We start from the raw sequence: 17669 nt of genomic DNA, 5'->3' as shown, positions 1-17669 counted from the left end.
TGTTAGAGTAGATATGGCCTTGCTGACTAGGAGTGGGCTTCAGAATTTTAAAAGCCTAAGTCAGTCCAAGTGTCTCTCTCTCTTCCTGCTGCCTGTGGATTCAGATATAGAACTCTCAGCCCCTCTCTAGCATGTCTGCCTGCATGGTGCCATGCTTCCTGCAAGATGGCAGTGGATTAAATGTCAGAACTGTAAGCTAGTCCTAGTTGAGTGTTTTCCTTTATAAGAGTTGCCACGGTCATAGTGTCACTTCACGGCAATAGAACATTGATTAAGACAATAACTTTCTGAATAAAACTGTAATAGGCTGGCAAATAAAAATGCAACTTGCCATTGTAAGCACATGTAGCAATGTCATACTGAAAGCTCTCTGTACAATTAATATGACTGATGTTAAATCACAGATTAAAAAGAAGCCATAAAAGTCTGTAGATTAGAAAGAAAATATAGTTTATTGTTCTATAATGATATGATACATAAAATAATGTTTAACAAAGCTGCCACAATAAATATACACTCCTAATGAGAGTGTGTATTAGCATAACTGAACAGGGAAGCTGTTTATTAAAGTATATATATTTCAAATCAAAGACATTTCAAAAATGCTCAGAGTAGCAGTATTTCAACAACCAAAAATTAAGAACAACCCAAATGTTTGGTAATAGTGGAGAAGACAGGAAAATTGTGGCACATGTATTTTATGGACTACGTGTAGCAATAAAAATGAGCATACAACAGTCATCCTTAGCACCCAGATAGCACACACACAGAGACACAGACACACAGACACACACACACACACACACACACACACACATACACACACACATACACTAGACACTTCCATTTTTATAAACTACAAACTCAGGCAAAACTTAATCCTTTGCTGTTGAAAGGAGGAGCCCATGCTGAAGGACCTCTCTGGGGCAGGCCCCACACACGCTTACTTGGGGTTTTCTGCATGTATATAATGCACCAGCAAAACAATCTTACAGGATTTTCATTGTGTAGATAGAGCAACAAGAGAATTAAAGAGAAGAAAGAACACAATGGTGGGAAAGCACAACAGAAAGTTCTGGTCCAACCTCTCATAGACTCACCTTAAAAACCGGAGCCCACTAACACGGGTTACAGTACATGCTATGCTATGTCTGATGCCACAGATGAAGCTTAGCCTGCCAATGCATCCCCCATTCTCTCTGTGCTGTCTACAAATGTAGTTAAATGGATGCTAAATAACAACCTTGCTACAAAGACTAACTCATTTACTATTTGGTATACAAGAAACTCACTGTATAATCCCATTTTTATTTCCTTTTATTTGCATGGGTGTTTTACCTGCTATGTGTGCCTGGTGCCCACTGAAGCCAGAAGAGAGCATCAGATCCCCTGGAACTGGAGTTGCATGTGGTTTTGAGTTGCCGTATGGATGCTGGGAATTAAAACCAAGCCCTCCAGACCAGCCAATACTCTTCACTGGTGAGCATCTCTCCAGCTCCAGTATTGGTAATTTTTATAATAAAAGGCAGGGATCAGCTGGGAGGTAGACGACTCATTCAGTAAAGTGTTTGCTGCAGAAGCAAAAGATCCTGAGTTTGGATCACCAGCCTTCATGTAAAAACTCAGGCATGGCTGCGTGTCAGAGAGGTAGAGATAGAAGAATAGCCCAGGATTGCTGACCAACCAATCTAACAGAGCATCCAGGTTCAGAACAAAAGCCTGTTTTGGACAATAAAGTAAGGAGTGACAGGGGAAGGCACCTAGCATTGACCTCTGGCTTCACATGCAAACCACGCACTCAGAGATTAAATGGGTTCACAAACCTCTTTGCATGCTTACTCCTCATTGAAGAAACCTCTCTTTCAACAGATGGTCACACCACAGAAAACTACAACTGGTCACAATGCAGAGAGGTGCCTAGCCTCAACCGACACATCTATGATACAATCCCAACACCTAATGCTCAGGCAACATCTCAGAAGAGGGACAGGAAAGTTTGTAAAGAGCCAGAGGACCCAAAGTCAGCTGTGAGATTGTATCTCCTAGAAATGTCAGAGAAGCTACACTTCAACAACATGGTTGCCTGATCAAGACAGGGATGATGATGGTACCAACAGGCTAATGGAGAAGAGGGAAATCTCAACATCCAAAGCTGCAAGAACAACATCCAATAGGCAGCTGGTACCAGACACATGGCAATACACAGACCTCAATGATGACTTTCTGTCTACCTCATGATCAGTTAGCATGGGAATTCTAAGAGAGCCACTTATCATTGAGGATGGTGTCTGGCTACAAAGTAGCACGTGGGTCTCAGCAGAACAGGGAAGGCAACACAGGATTACAAGGATTGACTGTGAGTGAAGCCCTAGTCAACTATCTAGGAGTCCAAGAGAACTAGAAAGGATGTCTCTGATCTTAACATGCAAATGCTGAACCAGTTTTCATGAAGATTTCTTAGTTGGTCCCTGCTAGAGGCTTTGGATAGCCCATCACTGGAAATGACTGTCAGCGTTTGGGATTCGGGGATGCTCTGGTCAGTGAGTCTCACCAAAGCCTACAGCAGGAAACCCCTCTGTTGTTAGAAAACAACCCCGAGTCTTTTGCAGGCTCTGCCAGCCTTCTGCTGGCCTCCCCACTCCATTGTCTAATTGCCTTATAATTTTCCAGTGCTAAACATCACCAAACTGTCTGTCTCATCCACCTCACAAGCCCTTCTATCTGAAGTTCCTTCTACCTTATGCACTCGTGGCTTCTTCTCTTCCCATGTCTAGTCATGTGCCTGTTACAGCCTCAGCTACCAGCTACAACCTCACTCCCTAGAGAATGTCCTTAACACACACCTCTCCCCCAGACTTGCCAATGACCAGGATGAGCTAGGAGCCCTCCCACGGTTCCCACAGATTTTTTTTTTTTTTGCTCTACCTTAGTACTTAGCCCTAGAAAACAGTCTCTGAAATTTCCCCCCACAATTAGCTTGAAAGCCCCAAGAAGCTAATGACCATAAGGTGTTTTGCTTTTCTCATTGGAACACAGAGAAATGCCTGGCTAACAATAAACACCCCATATTTGTTGAATAGAATGAATTTCCATATCTAGATACCCTGTGAATATTTGCTGAATATACTGAATTTCTGTATCTTGGCAATATTCAATTTAATGAAGGCTGCTTTTGTGTTGGTTCCTACAGTAATAACAAAACTACAATGCCTGGAACACAGCTACCTCATCATATAGTTAGTGTATAAATAGGGCTCATTGGTATTAATCACCGATTCAAACATCACAGGAGAGCTTATGTCAGGGACCCTACAAAAAAGGGTTGGCATCAAGTATACCAGCCATTTCGGTTTTTACTCTACTGATGTGCTAAGTATTCATTGGCTTTTACATTCAAATTATTCATCTCACAACAATGAAACATTCTCTACTATCAATAATTCAAATGATAATAAAAAAACAATTCAACAAATTCTCTGTCCACCTTTCCTGCATAAACCGCTGCTACCACTTCTTATCCTAGGCTACACCACTTGGAATCCTCCTTCCATGCTGTAAAACATGTATAACACCATTGAGGGGAGGTAAACATGGACATCAGAAAAATCCATTAGCCACTGGGATTTTCTTATACTTTGTGATAAAAGCAGTAACCTAGAACCTTGTGCTAGCCAGTCCTTCTGTCTGTCTGACTTGTTTTTTGTTTCTGTTTTTTTAAGTTGTTGTTGTTTTACTTTTTTGAAAGTTTCTTGGTAAATATATGTCACTATTTCAATTTTTTTCAAGATTTTCATATAGCTCAGGTTGTCTTATAATCCACTCTGTGGCCCAGGCTAGCCTTGAACTCTAGAAACTTTAATGTCAGCCCACAGGGTGTTGAGGTCATAAGAGCAGGCCACCATGCCCAACTCTATCATTGCATTTAATGTAACTGTTTCATTGTCATGATGAGATTCTTCTGGTGACACTGAAAACACAGCCAGGCCTCTCACAAGAACAGAATTAGGCAGCTGGGGCTTCCGCTAAGAGATATTAATAACCAGCCTTGCTCCCATCATTTCTGGTTTGGTAGAATTAACTTTAGCAGCAGGTAAGATGTAGGCCTTTTGGATAGTAACTGAGGTAGGGGCATAGGCAATATGAAGTCATAAATATTTTAATTGGTATAATTAAGGGCTTTTTTGAGGGGGCTGGGATTTTTTTTCTCCTTATTTTCCTTTGGGTTGTATTTTGTTTTGTTTTGAAATGGGTTCTCTTACAGTTCATGCCGACTTCAAACCCGATTTGTCGTCAAGACTGATTTTGCACTTCTGATGCTCCTGCCTCCACCTCTCAAGTGCTGAGATTCCCACTTGCTCGCAGCACCACACTTGATTATCTTAAGAGATGGAATCATTCTATGTTGTCTAGGATGGCTCCCCAAATTTCCTGGGCTCCCGTGATCTTCCCACCTTAACCTCCCCTAATAGCATGGACTGACTGGCTTCTTTTGAAACCCAGAGTCCGAAAGGACGATGTCAACCATCTAATATGGTGTTATATAAGGTGAGGCTCGGTGGCATGAGGGAGATGAACACGGGCCCCCACACAGCTCTGCTCTCCTTACCTGTGTACTGTAAGCCCCTGTACTCGCTTATGGCTCCGGGAGGCTTCAGGTTGGGCCAATAGTGGAAAAGCATCTGTACTGCTGGAGGCTTCACCTGTGAAGGCCCGTAGGCAATCACATACAAAAGATCCTGCAGGAGGAAGGGACAGACGTGAGTTGACTCAGCAACCTCAAATCAAAATAACAACCGCTCACCCGGTATAACCAAAGCAGTAGAAATTCTAACAGAGAATTCTAATAGGGAAGGCGGGTCGTTTCCTGGATCTTATCATCCAGTTGCACTTTACAGATTAAGTTGTGCTAGCATATCATTTTCTTCATTTATTCATGTGTTTGTTTATATGTCCTCAAGGAGGGTTCAAAAGTACACTGTTCATTAATCTTCTAATGATAGTCCAATTAAAGAAAGATTTTTTGCAACAGTGTACGCCCACATACCAAACACTGAGTTTAAAAAATATATTTTTTTAATAACATTTCTTAACAATTCATGTCTGCTTTTAAAATAAAAGACAATTCTTAAGAAATTTTACATTAAAATCATACTGTCGTGCAATATAATATTTGCTTAATTCCATGAATAAGATACATCAATTATTCTGTCAAGAAGTTCTGCTCTTGAAGTTTGATTTCTGTTCTTAGTGATAATTTTGCAAGTAGAAATAAAGTATAGGTTAATCACATCAAAATTAGAAGACAAGGATAAATTTGATCAAAGCAACAATTATAATAAGTGATTGTTAAAATTTATATAAATCATTGGTAAATATGGGTCCATCTTGATTCAAAACTTACTTTCCAGACTTCTTGTTTATACTTCATGAGGCATTCCAATAATTGACAATGATACACTGTAAAGAAGAAAATATAATTTATAATGAAATGTAAATACCAAAAAATCATCCTTGGAGATATAATAAATCACTTCAGCATCCATTTTCACTTGAATCATTAAATTCAAAAGTATTTATCATACTTTTAGAAACTATACCAGCCCTTAGCTTTACCAAACTTTATTCCAAAGCCATTCAGAAGTACTTTGCAAATTGCACTGGCAAAGGAAATACTAGACATCTCCAGCAATTATACTTACATAACGTGAACTTGGACCAATGCAGCTAAGAACTTCGTGAGAAGGGCAAGGCTCACCCATGAGGTCACATACAAGCCTCACCATCATTTTGAGTGAACTCGTTCTTTGTCAGATGTGCTGAGCAGTCCACACACGCTACCTCACAAACACCAGGCCGTGTGTAGCTTGGAAACTGGTGCTGATTTCCCTATGCACCCCGCTGAGACTGAAAACTACTGAGTGACACAGAAATTTTACCACTTGATCAATAATCCTATATCCTCTCATCATAAAGAAAAAAACCAACTCAGAAGCTCCAGGCAGATGTTGCTGGCTGGAACTGAGTCCCAGTGATGGGAAATTTGGGTTTTGGTTTTTAATTTTTTTTAAGTGAGACACCTGATTAATCCTTTGAGAATTTTCTACAATGCAATCTGATCATATTCTCCCCTTATTTATCCCCTTAACTCCTCCCAGACTCACTCTTGACTTCCCACCCTCTCCCAACTTAATGGGTTTTTGTTTTCTTTCTTTCTTTTTTTTTTTTTTTTTTTTTTTCTTTCTTTCTTTCTTTCTTTCTTTCTTTCTTTCTTTGCTGTCCATATACCCATGGGTGTGGGGCCATTNTTTTTTTTTTTTTTTTTGGTAATAGTTCCTCAAGTCCAATTTTTGCTGTCCATATACCCATGGGTGTGGGGCCATTGAGTAAAGCATGGTCAACCCATCAGGGGTCACACCCTTAAAGAAAACTGACTCTCTCTCCACAGAAGCCAACAGTGGTCAATTGCTACTCAGTTATGGGCGGGGTCTTGTGAGGCCCCTCCCCTCATGTTTGGCTGGACTTTTTAAAAAGATTTGTGTATCTTTATTTTATGTGTGTGTGTGTATGTATGTTTATGCATGCACATATGTATGTATGTATATTATTTACACATGTGTGTGTATGCAAGTGCACTGTGCATGTGTGAGGTACCCACAGAAGCCAGAAAAGGATGAAAAGCCTCTGGAACTGGAGGCAATTGTGAGCCACCATTTGTTTTTTGTTTATTTGTTTAAAAAAAAAATTTATTGGATATTTTCTTTATTTACATTTCAAATGTTAACCCCTTTCCTAGTTTCCCATCCCAAAACCCCCTAATCAATCCCCCCTCCCCATGCTTCTATGAGGGTGTTCCCCCCCCCACCTACCCACTCCTGCCTCCCCACCCTGGCATTCCCCTACTCTGGGGCATCGAGTCTTCACAGGACCAAGGGCCTCTCCTCCCATTGATGCCCGACAAGACCATGCTCTGTGAGCCACCATTTGGGTGCCGAGAAAACTAAGCCTGCGTCCTCTGTAGAGCAGCAAGTGTCTTAACTGCTGAGCCATCTCTCCAGCACAACTGGCTTGATCTTCTGTGAGGTGCTGAGCATAGTAGTCCTGTCACATCCAGAAGACAGTTCAGTCTAGTCCACCTACGAGACCTACGGCCCTTACACTCCTTCCTGTCCCTCTTCCATGGCGGTCCCTAAGACTTGGGAGGGAGGAGCAGGTAGATACCCCCCTTTGTAGCTAACCACTCAATGAACACTTGTACTCTGCAGTTTGACCAGATGAGAGTTTCTACACTACCCACAGTTCATCCCAGAAAATTTTTTCTCTGATGTCTAATAGCTGTTCTGATTAATAGGCATGAAAATATGAATTTAGAGGGCCGCATGAGCCCACATCCATTTAGCAAAATAACAGTAGTAGTTCGTGACTGAGGCCTCAGAACTCTCTAGCCATTCATTATTAGTCAAATTTACAGTTCCAGGCATATATTTCTTCCTGTGGCTCGGGTCTTAAATCCAATTTGAAAGCAGTTGGTTTCCTCCATATTTGTGCCACTATTGCCCCCATGGCCTATCTTGCCCATTATGGTAGGTCACAGAGCTCACAGCTGGGAGAAACTGTTGATTCTTTTTAACCCTAGCAACCTACCATATAGCACCCTCTAGTACTATGAAATCTAACCATGGAGGAAATGTCATACTGGTACCAACTTGATTTCTCCATGGTATCTTCACAATAGAGTCTTCTACAGGGGGCCTGTTAGAGCTACACAACAGCGTGCTTCTTTGATTTACCTGTGTTCACTTGCAAAAGAACAGCACTCATCCTAGACAGATTAATGTCTGGTTCTTCCCATGAACGACTTTCCATCTCCGTGCCAACCCGGAAGTTTCTGCCCTGCAGACCTCTGTGTCATTCAGATCCTGTGGACAGGCTTCATCTGAATTCTTTCTGATTGCGCAGAAGCATTCGGTGCTGCTCTCTCTACTTTTTAAATCTCTCCTCTTGTGGCTTCACTGCGTAGTCTCTGTCCTTATGCCAACACTGAGTGGGCAAGTGTCCCAGGACACTGGGTCTTACACAACATCTGATCTTCTGCAGAGAAGATGGCATGGTCCCCGTTCTGTTCAGAGTATTCTGCTGCCTGTCCCGTGAGCAGACTTGGAGAATGTGTCTGGTCAAACTGCTTCCCCTCCAAAATGCCCCGCTCGGCCTATCAAGCAGAACTTGATCCATATTTCCTTTGCTCAAGAAGCATGGAGCTTCCTGAGAACTTCAATTCCCAGAGTCCTCCTCCTCCTCTGATAAGTTAAACGGCTTATAGCATTTAACTGGTGCTTTGCACAGCTTGCTCTATGTTTATTACCTGTTTAGTGAAAGATGTCTCACTCTGTGGTCCCTGGCTGACGTGGCCTCAAATATACAGCGATCTTCTGCTCTCCTAATGTTGGGGTTGTAGATACCCCATATTGGCAATGATTTATGGGAATAAGCTTCATCTTCCCAAAGAAATACAGGCCCAAGGGAAGCACATCCCTTACACTTCAGTGTGGTCTCCACAATACCTAGCAGAAAGCCTTGCACACCAGAGTTACTCAGTGAATGTTAGCTGCTTAAGCAAGTGCCCTTTTCATCTTTAAGATTTATTTTATACTGAATTGTTCACACATATGTGTAGGGTGGGTATGTACACGTATGTGTGAGTGCCAGTGGAGATCAGAGGCATAAGATCCCCTTAGGGACTAGAGTTATAGGCAATTGTAAACTCCCTGATGTGGGTGTTAGGAGCCGAACACTGAACTTGAATCCTCTGGAAGAGCAATGTGTGCTCTTAGCCACTGAACCTCCTCTCTAACCCCTGATGCCTAATTTGTAACACACAATCAGCTACAAAATCAAATGGCCACTTGCTGCTTCGCTACCCATTCCACCAAAATTTAAACAGTAGAATGATTACCAAAAAAAAAAAAAAACCCAAAAAAACAAAAAAACAAAAAAACCCAACTTACTTAAAACATTACAAAACCAACCAGCTTTTGTGGAATTTGGGGTTTGGGGTGGGTTTTTTGGTTGGTTGTTTGGTTGTTTGGTTGTTTGGTTGGTTGTTTTGTTTTGTTTGGGGAAATGATGCAAGAGTTCTCAAATGTGAGCTTTGTAGGAGGCAGCACAGTCATCTTGTCCTCTGAGAAGTTTGGGCATACTTGCATGCATCTGATCCCAAAGTGACTGTGGTGGATATTCCCTCCCTCCTCACCTCTTTCCCACATCACAAGACTAGTTTTGAGTCAGAAAAGTAATCCCCAATACAGGATAGTTCGCTGGCCCTAAACATTATCCTGTGAGCAGATTTGAAAATAGCAGAGATAATTTTGTAAGATCACAGTAGTTTTGCATCAATTCAAGTCCAGGAGGAAAATGCTACATTGTGGCAGTTCACGTTATTTACCCAGCACTTACAATGTGCCGTCAGAACACCAAGGCCAAGCAAGCATGTGCACTCATGTTTTTAACTTGCTGACCTGAACAACATGTTAATGAATAGCAGGAAGAATTGTCCTATTTCATGGTGAGAAAATTCAGCCATGAGGCTGTAAACTTGTTCAGGGCTGCAACCATGTGTCTTTTGCAAATGAGCTCAGGAGACTCTGTCCTCTGAAGCCGCCAGAGTCAGATCAGGTATTAAATGGTTTGTTAGGGCCAAATCACAATCTCCACAAATCTCTTCAATGGTGATACTGGGGTAAGATCAAAGCAAACCTGGTAGCTTTCAGAGCCTGTGGCTCACTTCAACATCACTCACTGAAAGGCTAGACAGCTAAAAAGGCCCGCTTCTTGCATGTTTTCCCCCCTGAGAATGATACTTCTTTGTGTGGGTTACAGTAACAGTCACCTGAATTATTGTTCCAAGTCTTAAAAGCCAATTTGGCCAAAACCCTAATGGACCTGTTGGTGTCTACTGAGTGACTGGGAGAGGTGAAGAGGCGTGGCTTCTGTCTTCATACTGCGTCCATCCCTCCTCTGCTTGAGTCTTCAGGTAAGATTCTATATACGGATATGTTGATCACTGGAGAAACTTGTGCCCAGAAATAGGGTTATTTAACAGGGCTATTTAAGTTGCCCTGGACTTGCCTAGTCTCTCTTTTCTCCCATCAAAGCTAAAGACATCTACCAGCCCCCATGACTGGAACCACCAGACCATGAAAAAAAAAAAGAAAGAAAGAAAGAAAGAAAGAAAGAAAGAAAGAAAGAAAGAAAGAAAGAAAGAAAGAAAGAAAGAAAGAAAGAAAGAAAAGCAGTGTCAAAGAAAGTTCTGGAAGGGTCTTCCTCACATCAGAGAAGACAAGAATATTCTTCCTTTTATGACTCCATTGTCCTGTATATGGAACCCACTTCCCTGTGGTGAATAAACTTATTTGTGAGTACAGTTTCCCCTCTTCTTCATTATTTGTTCAAAGAATAAAGTCTTACTTTCTCCCTGCCATTCAGACATTGGGTCTTCCTTAGAATGAAGTCCCGAACCCAGGTCCAGGAACAAATCCACATTCGAGTAACCTCAAAATGTCCACTCTACTCTATTGCTGCCCAGCTGCAGGGGCCACTCCTCCTGATAACACTTTAACTTACACTTTAACTTTAAGGATTCATCTAAATGGTGAATCCCTTCAGAACATAAAATTCCACAAATTAAATTCTACTCCCCAGAGTGACATCATTAGGAGGTGAAGGCAGAGGCCCCATGAGTGGGTTTAGTGACCTTGTTTTTTAATATTTTATTAGCAGTGATAGTATTATCATTATTAAATTATGTGTATGAAGAGGGTGTTCATGTTCTTACAGAGGCCAGAAGAGGGTGCTGAATACCTTGAACCTGAAGACAATTGTGAGCTGCCCAATATGGGTGCTGGGAATTGAACTTGGGTCCTCTAGAAGGGCGAAATGCGCTCTTAACTGCTAAGCCATCTCTCCAGCCCTTTAATGGCCCTTTCTTTAAAGACCCCAAAGAATCCTCATGAGCTTTCTTCTATGCAAGGACAGAACAAATCTGCTTAGGAACCAGGAAATGGGTCCGCCCCTACCGGACACTCAAATCTATCAACAACCTCGAACTAAATTTCCCACACTCTGAAACCATGAGAAATAAGCTTTTAATCATATAAGCCACTCACATTGCGGTATCTGTTCGAGTACCCCTGTCAGAGCTAATCTGAATAGCACATGAGTGTGATTTAGCATTACCTAGGAGACAAACTGTTGAGTGTCTCTAGGGATGCTCCCAGAAGGCTCAACTGAGGGAGTGAAAATGTGGGAGGAGCCATTTCAGGGATGACAACAGAAACTCCAGCATCCACCTCCGGCCGTTTCCTGACTGTGGAGGCAACATGTCTCATAGTCCTGCCATGATGGCTTCCCTGCCAGTGTGGTGTGTATGCCTTAAATGACAAGTCAAAACAACTACCCCACCTTCCTTGAGTTCTTTGTGAGGTATTTTGCCACAGCAACGAAACAAAGGACTAATATAACCCGAAACATACTGAAACAGGAAACTAGTGCTAAGACATGGGGTGCTACTGGAACTAATATCTTAAAATGTGGAAGCCACTTTAGCATTAGGTAATTGTAGGGAGTGCAAGCGTTCTGAGGTACATTCTGGAAAAGTTGCTGTTACTCTGAATGACTGTTAAAGACAACTATGTGAAGCCTTAGGAAGAGAAGGGCAGACAAAGCTTCCCACTTATGAAGGCACGCTAGACTGGATGCTGGTTTAAACACACACACACACACACACACACACACACACACAACTGAACAGTAGGGGCGATTCTGAGGAGGTGTCAGGCAGAAACAGGAACATGCGATGGCAAACTGGAGAAAAGGCCACCCTTGTCATAAAGTGACAGAGAACATGGTCAAATTACATGGACGTCGTTGTGTTCTACAGAAGGGAGAGACTTTGTGTGAGATGGAACTGGCTGAGGAAAGCCTTCTGGAAGTGCCCCGTAATCTGGCCTGCGTTTTTATGTTTGTCTTGGCTATTGTTTTCTGAGGGTCTACAGTAAAATTCCAGAGGAAAGAAATGGTTTCAATCAGAATTGTTCATCAAAGAAGAAACTAGGTGAAAGTTTGCAAACTCCTCAGGAGAGACCACTGGGAATATGACCAGCGAGGTAGAAAACACATCAGTCAGTCCTCACCAGAGAAGCTAGGCACTGTGGTCCAAGACCCCCAAAGACAATTTAGAAATCATCACAACTCCCCCTCCCATCACAGGCCTAGAGAAGGGGCCAAGGACAGCATGGCTTCTAGGGGCCCACAAGCAAGCGGGGGATATCACATTGCAGCCTATACCTTGTTCCTGTACTCCGATGCCTTATTCTTTATATTCAGAATACAGCTCTTTGGGACCCAGAGTAGCTTGCACTGCACCCAGCATAGCTGTGGGTGCATGGATATGCCCACTTAAAGTTGAAAGGATACTCTAAAAAGTCATGGGCACCAGACCCCAGGCTGTGGAGGTGAAGTAGAGGTAGACATGAGGGCAGCCACCACAGAAGCCCCCACTGAAGTAACTCCCAGTGGACCAATGGAGGCCAGGTTTCCTGGTGCTATAGTGGCAGGGTCACTACAAAACCCTTGGAGCCAAACTCTCATCCAGCAACAACAGAGAAGATAGGACTGCCTCCACAATGAGTCTAGAAGGCACAGTATCAAGTCAAAGAAGATGTACAAGGCTGAGGTTTGATGTTGAGTTTTGAACTCATCCCGTCTGCCTTTGGGGCAGGGCCGTCTGCTCGCTGGCTGGCCTGTGTACTTTATTGTTTACACGTCTGTATGCTTCTGTTTAGGGACTTAACCCTTAGTTGCCATATGCGAAGCAAGTGCTCTGCGACGGAGCTGCAGCCCCAGCCCTCACAGTTGTGCTCTGGAAGCACGTGACATACTGAAGAGCAGAGAATTCTGGGATGAATCATGCCTCAAGTCCGACAGTAATGGATCTAGGTGGTATTTATATGAACCGTTGGACCTCGGCTTTTTTGAGTTAATAATGGGATGAATTAACACTTGCAAGACTGTCAAGATGGAATTAATGTGTTCAAAGGTGGAAGGATGTGAAATTAGGGAGATGAAGTAGAATACTGGTAAATCAAATATCTGTGTTCCCAAACATCCTAGACCCCAATATAACATTAGGAGGCAGGGTCTTTAGCAGACATTAAGGTTGTGAGGACTGCACCCCAACCAATGCAACAGTGTCTATATAACAGTAACTCCGGAGAAGCCTGTCCTCCCTCCTTTATGAGAGGATACAGCACAACCACGGCCCCCCATGAACCAGGGAATGAAGCCTTCACCAGACAATGAGTCTGCTAGGACCATGGTCTTCCACTTCCTGGCTTCCAAAACTTTTAAGTATTCGCTGTTTTTAAGCCTTTTTATGGGAGCTCAAATGAATTAAAACAGAGACTAGAAGCCGGCATCTGTCTTGACTCCAGGGACTTAGAAGGCTGAAGACAGAGAACCGACTTAACCCTGGAGGTCAACCTGTGCAAGATAGCCATAAAAACTCCATCTCAAACAGGGCAACAATCAAAACTATACAGAGGGACCGCTAGGATGGAGCTGTGTTAGTGAATGTGAACAAAATACGTTGTATGAATTTCTCAGCAAGTCAATAAAAACATTATTTTTAAAGTTTTAAAATAAAAAACTCAATTATTATGCTACTTAAATAGACTAAAAACTATGTCATAAAACGTTGTCATTTTCTAAACAAACTTTCAATGAAAATAAAACTAGAGTTCATAGCTTACACATCGCTTCAACAGTGAGCTAGCTGCCTGGGAGGTCAATTCCTCCAACATAATTTGCAGTTACCCTGACAAACACTAACACCATGGGCAAGCCCATCCAGTACATAGGTGATCTGAGACACAGAAGCAAAAGAGCTCATGATTCCTCTGCTACTCAACTCAAATACAACTTTTAGGACAATGCTAAAGGAGAAGGCCACAGGAAATCACTGTTTTCTCTCCTACAATTGGAAGAATATTAAAATGTTTCTATCCCTTTAAATTGTGCATCCCTTTTCATCAATTTATTCTATGAGAAACCTGAAATTTGGTAAAAGATTTATGTTTAGAAATATTTCTGTGGCATTAGCAAAGCAAATGTACCCAAATCATTGGTTATCATTAATGGTTAAAGTGCAGTAAAAATATGTCATATACATGTATATATGCATATGAATCAATACATGTAATATACATTAGGTACGTGTGTGTGTGTGTGTGTGTGTGTGTGTGTGTGTGTGTGTGTGTGTGTGTAAGACAAGATCTCATGCTATAGCCCAGGCTGGTCTGCTACTAATAATGATCTTCCTGCCTCAACTTCCTAAGTGCTAAGCATATAGCATAAACCAGCACACCAGCCTTAGTGTTAGCTATATTTTTGCATTTAACTTTTTTCTATATAGTCATTACTTTCCAGTCATCTGAAACTTAATCCTCAAATATTCTAAAATGCTCCCTAGCAAATCAAATCATTGCTACTAGCAATGGACAAAATAATTTTAACTCAGAGGTCTGTGTTTAACACATCTCTTGTCTGTATCTACCTAGAGAAACTCCCACGTGAAAGGGTCTATGTTGTTTGTTGAATGTTGCCTCATGATAGTTTAGAAGCTGGTCACTTACCTGGGTTAGAGGTGTACTGCATTGCAATCATTAGCATTGAGGATGCAGAGAGGTTAACATGGGCCGGAACACCTTCTCTCCTGGAGGAACCCACTGAAACCAAAATTCTCTGGTTAGATGCAAATCGATTTCTAGATATGAGTATATACTTGCTCCCTTACAAATATCCTGAGAAAGCTCCAAATGAACTGAGTAACTACTGACACCTCTGTTCTTTCTTTTTTAAGATGGTGTCTCTTGTAGCTGAGGCTAGCCTCAGACTTTCTACGTACTCAGGATGGCCTTGAATTCTTGATCCTCCTGCTTCTACTAATCAGAGCTGGGGCATGCACAAACTACATACAGTTTATGTAATGCTGGTGATCAACTCCAGGGCCTTGTTAAGAAAATACTGCAAACTAAGCCATAACCCCAGCCCCAAAGCCAATAGAAATTAATTGAGATAAAAACCACAAAACTTCTTGCATACAAATGCTACCATTGCCTGCCACTGTAAAAGAACAAACAAACAAAAAAACCATCTAATGCATAGCTGCATGAGAAAATATAAAACCAGAATATAATCTTTGTCAGAGTTGTGCTTAGGAGGGATCGCTATTCCCAAACTTAAAGGACACTTTAAACATGTGAATAGTTAACCTCATAAGGAAGTGGGAGCCCAACTAAAATATATCAACACTTAGAGAGCTGGGCAAAAAAGCTCCATATAATGTATAACATCATATTCAATTATACATAGAAATCTTAAATAACATATTGTAAAAATGATCACGTTGGCTTTTAGATGATTTTCAGTGCTCATGTGTCACTACCCAGCTGTATTCAAACCTTCACCTGGAGCCCCACCAGAGTCTTCATTATCATGAGAATCAATTTTGGCTTTCCAAAGTCTACCCTCTTCACATTGAGCTGAGTTGTTTGAAACAAAGCACTTTTTTGAATCTGTGAATAACTGTGAATAACATTTATCCTACGATGACAAATGTCCAATTGCAAAGCAATAGTCTTCAAAATTCACCTAATTGTTGTATAATCATGATATCCACTGTTGTATAATCATGATATCCACTGTTGTATAATCATGATATCCACTTGCACACTGGTTTTAACACATCTTTAAGTGGCCTGTTCACGATGGCATCAAACGCTATATTAAAATCGTCTCTTTTAATGGAATAGACTCCGTAGCTCTATAAGTACTCAAAAGTAGCTCTGATGAAAGTTATTTAGTACAACACGTTTTTGCCAAAGGATATTTTTATCCCAGCAATAATTGAGAGGGGACCCCCTACAATACGAAGACTTTTATTAAGATTAAAATGAATTCCTTTTTCCATAGAGATAACTAAACAAGCAGGAGACACCTCTTATAGATACGCTTATATATCAAGCTGTCAAACACAGAGAAACAGGACATGCTGAAGACACACCCGTCAACACTGTTTTCTACACAGTAAAGACCACTGATGCAGCCAGCCAGCAAAAGGCAGATAATCTCAAACTCTGATTTATTTTCTTTTATATTGATATACAGTGTGTGGGGAGCACATCTCATTTAAGGAACAAGACAGCACAATAAGGCACCCAGTAAACAGAAACATCAAAGTGCTAATGAAGGTTTGTCTGACAAGAACCAAGGCGATTCTATTTTGTTTCTACATCAAGAACTTCTGATGCCATAAATGACAGTGGTCTTTGCAACAGGCTTGAGAGACGCAAAACAGGTCCCAAACTGAGCTCTGCTAGCCTGAGTCTGCTTTTGGCTGTGTGTGCCTGACTGCCAGGGCTGGTGGTGGTATTTGGGTACATAGATCTATTTGACTCTACACTGTAAACGAGGGCTGATAGTTAGGTAAGAATTGATACAGAGATAAGTGAGGATGACTAATCAAGCAGGATAAACTGAAGAAAGAACTTTGAATCAAACACTTTCCATCTTTAGCCTTTTCCTATTTGGCTCCTTAAGGTCCACTCCTGGAGATCCTAGCTCAGCTCCTGTGAGGAATGGGAAAGAAACTGTCTCAGCAGGCTGGTCTTAGATCTGCCTTTGAGGGATTCTGTAAGAGGGGAGAGAGGTAAACAAGGGGATGCCCAGGCCAGTACCCAGGGCTCGGAAGGGTGAGTACACAAACAATACTCCTATGCCCTTTGTTGCAGAAGGAAAGAAAGGAATGCCTACTCCAACATAAAAACAGAAGAGTGTCTGTCTGTCTGTCTGTCTGTCTGTCTCTTTTCATCTCTTCTCTCCCCTCTCCCTTCTTACCCCCTCCTCCCTCTCATCCCCTTGCCTTTCATCTGCTCTCTTCCTCTCCTCTCCCCCTCCCTTCCTCCCTCCCTCCCTCTTCTCCTCCTCCTCCTCTTCCTCTTTCTTCATTCTCTCTCTCTCTCTCTCTCTCTCTCTCTCTCTCCTCTCTCTCCCTCTTGCCACATGTATAGTCTTTTGGTGACAAGTGTTTTCACCTTTATTTAAATTCAACTCAAACTTTTTAATAATAAGCATTTTTCAACAATGAAAACTGTTCAAAGAGGTTGAGAGCCACTGTGCCCGGAGGCCTTTAAAAATGGGAGAGATGCCCAACTGTCTCGGATGATTTAAGTGAAGTCTGTTTGGAGAACTGCCCAGATGGCTTAGCGACCTTTGGATGTCCCTGTTACCTCTGCAAATCTATGCTGTCCCTCAAGTATGGCCATCCATAAAGCCAAGAGTTCCCCTAGGACACAAGCCCTAGGAAATTGGCTCCAATACTTATATAAACAGACAGCATCTTGCAATTTCAAAGCCTTCTACAAGACCAAATAAAATCACCATGGCTTTAATTTAATAAGCATGCACAAGCACACATCATTTACTGAATCTTGTTAAAAAGGCATGATGTAAACAGATACATAGCTCAATCCCATGAGAGCACAAAAAAAAAAAAAAAAAAAAAAAAAAAAAAAAATCCAAAAAAACATAAAATGAAAGGGGAAAGACAACTGTCCTCG

General features: G+C 41.8%; 1 protein-coding gene across 14 annotated transcripts in view; it reads right to left on the bottom strand.

Moving 5' to 3' along the window:
* The window catches only part of Unc79 (unc-79 homolog, NALCN channel complex subunit), a 232442-nt gene that overhangs the window by 155630 nt on the left and 59143 nt on the right, over window positions 1–17669 (bottom strand). For all 14 annotated transcript variants that reach the window (XM_021201628.2, XM_021201627.2, XM_021201626.2 and 11 more), the window contains exons 5-7: window positions 14685–14777; window positions 5402–5457; window positions 4607–4736 (exon numbers count right to left, since the gene is read on the bottom strand). In XM_021201628.2, coding sequence (XP_021057287.1) covers window positions 4607–4736; window positions 5402–5457; window positions 14685–14777 — 279 coding nt within the window. The remainder of the gene's footprint in view (window positions 1–4606; window positions 4737–5401; window positions 5458–14684; window positions 14778–17669) is intronic.

This window comes from Mus pahari, chromosome 7, assembly GCF_900095145.1.
Source record: "Mus pahari chromosome 7, PAHARI_EIJ_v1.1, whole genome shotgun sequence".
Taxonomy (NCBI): Eukaryota; Metazoa; Chordata; class Mammalia; order Rodentia; family Muridae; genus Mus; species Mus pahari.
The sequence above is the reverse complement of the archived record's forward strand: the minus strand, read 5'-3'. Positions and strand labels throughout refer to the sequence as shown.